Below are 6,254 nucleotides of genomic sequence, written 5' to 3' on the forward strand. Positions count from 1 at the left end.
GTTCTGATCTGCCTGAAGTGATCATCTTGAGTGGTCGAATAGATTTCATATACTCAGAAATCTTGTGCTAAGACTTGAATGGTTGAATGGCTCTATACGCTGAGATCGGTTGAGTAGCTTCTTTTGAATCTTCTACTGAGCGGTCTTGTATATGTAATACATACAACAATAGCTTGATCTTGTACATTAATCCATTGTTTGTTATCATAAAGAAAAAAAATGATCTAACAGGTGAGGATTGTTGGGTGCAATAATTTTTCTTGTTGGAAAGTGAAATCGAAATGTGATGCTTGAGTTATTGTGCGATTTAAATATTTAAGTTGCACAATTGCCACCATCTATTGCTTTTGGTAAAACGATAAGTGATCGGTTCTACAATTAGTATTAGTTCCTATGTATGTTGTTACTCGAGCATTACTCTCGTTATCATACTGTTTATTGGCTCCTATTATCCTGTTGTTATTGCGCTATGTTGATGCATTGCATATTTCATTTTATTATATGTTTATGTATGATTTATGATTATCGTTATTTTTGTTTAACAGTTTCATACCAGAATTCTAACATCAGTATATTATACTTGGGGGTTACTGTGGTTGCTGTTGGGCACTATGGTTTATTGTGAGCCTTGCGGGCTATATTTGAATAGCTGTCCCTGAATTGTTGTTTTGTGCTTGGTCGGTATTTGTGTATGATTGTTTATGAATACCGCAACGTCATCCTTAATTTATTTTTCTTTTACAAGTATTTTAATTTTTTTGGTCTGTCTTATTTACGGGAAGGTCATGCTGAAATTTTTTCAAGCCCTGAAGTTAATTTTAAAGTATTTTAAATCATTTTTTTCGGTTCTAGATTTAAATAAATCAATATCGCTTGATAATTAATTGTAATTATGATAACCAGATCTCATAAATATACAGATATAATTAAAATTATTAAATTATAAATCTTTGCTTTAAATACAGTTTATTTGTTTTACAAACTATAACCCAGTAATAATATTAGTGTTTTTAAGCGGGTTTTGAACAAGATTTTATGGATTAAAAAACAAGAAACATGACAATGCATCACGATCAAGTTTCGACCTTCACAAGTTTAAGAGGGTTTTGAACAAGATTAAATGTGAAAAATCGTTTTAAATTTTTGGTATAATTTTAATTGTATTAAGTTGATTAATAGATTAAATAACATTTAAACTTACAAATTTTAAGAATAAATGCATACATTTTAGAGTTATAAAAAATGTAAGTCTCAAAATCACAAATTTTATGGATTAAAACTTTTGTATTGGGTGAAGTTTCATCTCTTAGTTGCAAAGAAATGAATTGTACGGATAAATTTAATTTAGATGTCTTTAAGTAGGGATGTAAACGAACCAAACCGTTTGTGAGCTATTCGAAGCTCGATTCGATAAAAGCTCGTTTGAGCTCGTTTAATGAGGCTCGTTAAGATAAGCAAACCAAACTCAAGTTTTACAGTACTCAGCTCGTTAGCTCGAAAACATGTTCGTTGGTAAGTTCATGAGTAATCTTTTAGATGAAAAAATAATAGTTTTGATATTTGATTTATTGATTTTGCATATTATTTATGAAATATATAGAAAAAACTATTAAATTTATTTATTATAATAAATTTACAAATTTTAATAAGAATAATATATTTTTCTTTAAATATATAATTTACTTTTTAATTAATTTAATGAAAATTTAAATGTATAATTCATATTTATTAAGCTTGTTTAGGCTCGATAAAAGCTTGAATAAGCTCGTGAGCCATACATATATTCGTTAAATAAAGCTCGAGCTCGGCTCGATTATAAATGAACCAAGCTCAAACATTCAAAAGTTCGGCTCGGCTCGACTCGATTACATCCCTATCTTTAAGGGTGGGTTTTTTTGTTTAAAAAAAATTATATTATTAAAAATAAAAACTTTAAAGTTAAAAATTATTAAAAAATAAAATAATTAACTTTAAAATTTTATTTTTTTAAAATTACGTTTTTTCACTCTTAATATGGTCAACCAAAAGATTGATCGTTTTTCCACGCTTTTGCCCAAATCGAAGCTTTTTGTTCACTTTTCACCCTTAATCACATTTAAACGACGTTTCTTATAATACATGTATAAAAATATAAAACATGGACCGAAAAGTTTTAACCAAACTACTTTGATGAGTGGACTAGGAAAAATAATTTCAATATTACAAAATATTAAGTAATTTTTTATAAAATAAACATAAATATTTTTATTTTTCTAATCAAATTTATTCATTAAAGATTAAAAATATGGGTAATATAATTTAACTGAAGTCATTGTGCATAAAATGAAAAGTGATGATATAAAAGTTGAAATTTGACAATATTTTAATACTACAATAAGAAATTGATATTTTTAGTATTAAGAAATTTTTTCCAAAAAAAAAATTCGTTTAAAAGAAAACTTAAAAACGAATCAAAATATCGATAACCATAATCAAATATTACTTGTAATATTCTGTTATGGGATTAATTACAATACAAATCAGTTTATTTTAAAAAAAATTGATATTGCCCAATTAGGAGGAGAAATAGTTTAGTTAGAAATTTGATATTTTTAAGTTTAATCTCTGTTTTACTTTTCTATTAATATGTAAATTAAACATATATATGTTAAAACATATATATTTTTATAGAATTATAGTTCGTAAATAAAATAAAATTTATGTAAAACAAAAATTTTAAACACTTTTAATTTATATATCTATATTTTCATAAAAACTAGATAGTCTCGAATTATAATAAAAACAAGAATGTTAAGAGGCTAGAAGCATTGACAAGAACAATGCTGAAGAAAGAACATCTCCTTACAATAATAGTACCACCAGACTTGATTTTATTATGTTAAAAATCAATGCAAATCTCTAAAAAAATGATTCTAAATTCCCCAATTTCACTGTATTTAAACGTCTAGTCACAAACCAGAAAATGAGTGCTTTTCAAACAGAAGACATGAAATCGAAAACTTTTGACTCTGTATCCATATAATCTAAAACGATTTCGACTTTTGGTGATGCTTTGGGCATTGAAACTAAGTAATCTAATAAACAGGATCCTTCATAACTAGGAGGAATAATGAATTTTTCCAGTGCTGGGGAAAAAGAAAAAATAAGCTGAACCAATTCGATATCAGGTTCTTTGCAACCTAGCCACCAAATCGATACTTTTTTGAGGCCATTGAAAGAAATGCTATGCTCATGTTGCCGCACCAAAAATTGCGTGGTAGTCGATATTTGCTGGTCATGGGCTGAAATCTAAACGACGAGAGATAAATAATAGATGGAAACTAGAAAAGAATATCCAAAAAAATCCACGACCAAAATTACATCACTTACTATAAAATTGAGAGATTCCAAATTAGGGGCGCTTCTAATCAAGCAGATAGCGCAGCTGACTTCAGCAAGTTCAAAAGAAGATATTTCCAATCCAAGGATCTTCAAATGATTCATGTCAAAGGTAAGATTCTGCCATACTCCGTCTATTGCCACCGCCGACTGGAATCCAACAAGGAAGTGATAGATACGAAGTTCAAAATAATCAGAGTGTACCCAATCCAACATGTAAATAAAAAACTCGTGAATAAAAGAGAAACTGACAAGTCCTGGTTTTTCGGTAATCAAAAACCATGTTTCAATGATAATACTTAAACAAGCTTTTGTTGTTATAAATTAATAAATATCAATACTCAAGTAAAAAAATACAAGTATATATACTTTTAAATGCACAGCTTCGGAAATAGAAAAAATCTTGGTAGCATTTAAATTATGATGAATGCTAGTAAAAGAAGACAAATTCAATGAATGGATGCAAAGGAACCCAACTATTCATTCAGATTAGATATATAGAAAGAAATGGATCCATTAAATGAACATATAAAAAAACTGATCAAATGGAACGTTTACCTTGAGAAAACCATTAAGCACCAGTTTTGTGATGGATGATAATTGGGCAAGGGATTTCATAAAATTATCCTGTTTCACTTTATATGGAAGTACTTCATCAGATCTGCCGCTTAACACAATATGGACTTCCTCAAGGAGGGGAACATTTACAAAATAAATGGAAGAGGCAATGCCAAGAAAGAGAAATTTTTTAAGTTTAGAGGCCCATATTCGAAGGGTTTTGAATTTGTCGCAAAGGTTTCTTATCACCACACGCTCGAGGAAAGGAGACTTGGAAATTAAGCTACTGAGCTTATGAGTTTTGATTTTAACATTCTCGAATTCAAGGGAGACAAGACTACTAAGCCCTTTGAATGATGACGGAGGCCTGAGCACACATTTTGAAAGATACAAATACCTCAATTGAGAGAAAGAAAAAAAATTTGAAGGAAGCCGACCATAACCTTTCGGTCCTAACCACCAATGAAGGAAGAGTCTTTGAAGATGATATTTTGACAAAAGATCGAACCATTGGGGTAGATAACGAGAACTTTCTAAATCCATATATCTCACCTCAAACTCCTTCACTGGTCCTTGGTGAATCATTAGTATTTGATTAATTACGGCATTAAAATCTTGGTTATCAGATAATTTTAGCTGCGAAGAGAATAATAAAACAAGAGCTGGTAGAGTAGCCCATTTATATCTCCACTCTCTTGATAGTATACTTGTCCTCACAGCATCCCGCAATATTAAGCGCTTAAGAATATTTTCCTTAACATCACATGGAAGATAACTAATTACATCCCTCGCTGAGCACTTCTTTGTTTTCATTGCTCTATCCTGAAATCGCTAGTCAAGAAACAAAATAAAATTACTTCTTTACACAATTATAAAATTTTGTTTATGAACAAAATAATCACCAACCATTTTGATATCCCTCGCCGAGCGCTTCTTTGTTTTCATTGCTAGTCAAGAAACAAAATAAAAGCGCAGTACCAGTACAGGGCTAAAATCCAAGTTACTAACTGAAAATCAAAGTTACTAAAATCCAACAGAACCAAAATCCTAATTTTCCCAAAAGTTATATAAAAACAGAACGAAAACTATCACAATATGTATATTTGACTATCTCAATGGCTCATCAACGATGATAGTTCTCCTTACGAAAATTAAGTTTCAATCAAAAGCATGTACGCATTTCGGGTTTGAGATGGAGTTTAAGATAAAACTTTATATTTGGGTTGAGTTTGAGATAAAATTTTTATTTTGATTAATTTAGGTTTTTATTTTTATGGACATAATAATAAAATCAGAATGACTCTCTCAGAATTTATTCGACTACATGTGCCCTCATTCACCCAAAAAAAAAAAAAAAAACCTCATTGGATTCAGTCCCAGATTGGCATCCCTCGAGTAGGAGAAGATCCATAAACATTTGCTAAAATTTAAACCATATAAGAAGGCAGTAAGCTCGCCGAGCCTGTGTTACGAATTTGTTGGGCGATGGCAGCCACCAACTTTTCTTGACAATAACGAATAATCGCTTCTCGTCTGGAAATCGGTGTTGAAACTCGTCGGAAAAGAAGCTGTTAGTGTAGGTTCACAAATTAAATTGACATTGAAAAATACAATGTGCATGGGTCAAAATTTATGGGTAAATAAAGCTTCAAATGAAAACGTGACTTGTACCAAATTTTTAATGAGCATAATATTCTCGCCTGTCAGTGTCGAGGATAATACCTCCTCTAAAACCATATAAACAGTATTTTCATATGTGTCACCCAATCAATAATAATTACTCCCGATTTATAATCTACCCGATGATTATATTTTTGGTCTTGTAATTTATATATGCTTTTTTATTAACATGTTATCGGTCAATTTCCAATATTTAGTGCACAAATTCACATTTTTTCTAGTGATAAGTCACATTTTTTCTAGTGATAAGTCAGCACTCTCATGAAAAATAATCAAAATTGAAAAAATACAAATTAATAGACTAAGATCATAAATTAACTTACAGCCACACAATTTTGGTATTCGAAATTTTCAATTTTCATTATATGAACAAAATTTTTATCGTTGACACATCGGTACTGTCAGATTGTCAATCGGGATTATAACGAGTTAACAATTATTTATTTAGTGAATTTCGAATTTACTAATTAAATATAATACTAGTAGTAGTGACTACTAATATGTACAAAATTCTTATAAAATATTCTACAAGAGTCTAGAATGGATTAACTAATAAGTTAATTAAGGAAATTAAATAAAAGTTATTTAATTTCAATTAATGTGTCCATGCATATATATATGAAAATATAAAGTTATAT

At 29.5% G+C, this 6,254-nt stretch overlaps 1 protein-coding gene across 2 annotated transcripts; it reads right to left on the reverse strand.

Moving 5' to 3' along the window:
- Nucleotides 1-2,899: 2,899 nt before the first annotated feature.
- On the reverse strand, nt 2,900-5,121 carry LOC140962436 (F-box/FBD/LRR-repeat protein At1g13570-like). 2 transcript variants are annotated; one of them, XM_073421325.1, is made up of 3 exons: nt 3,937-5,121; nt 3,370-3,528; nt 2,900-3,288 (listed from the first exon to the last, which is right to left on the reverse strand). In XM_073421325.1, exons 1-3 carry the CDS (start codon nt 4,747-4,749, stop codon nt 2,974-2,976), a joined length of 1,287 nt encoding a protein of 428 aa, XP_073277426.1. In that variant the 5' UTR covers nt 4,750-5,121; the 3' UTR covers nt 2,900-2,973. The 2 variants fall into 2 exon arrangements, with proteins under 2 accessions (XP_073277426.1, XP_073277425.1); XM_073421324.1 differs by having other exon boundaries at nt 3,931-5,121.
- Nucleotides 5,122-6,254: the final 1,133 nt, after the last annotated feature.

This window comes from Primulina huaijiensis, chromosome 17 (assembly GCF_012295235.1).
Source record: "Primulina huaijiensis isolate GDHJ02 chromosome 17, ASM1229523v2, whole genome shotgun sequence".
NCBI classification, from domain to species: domain Eukaryota; kingdom Viridiplantae; phylum Streptophyta; class Magnoliopsida; order Lamiales; family Gesneriaceae; genus Primulina; species Primulina huaijiensis.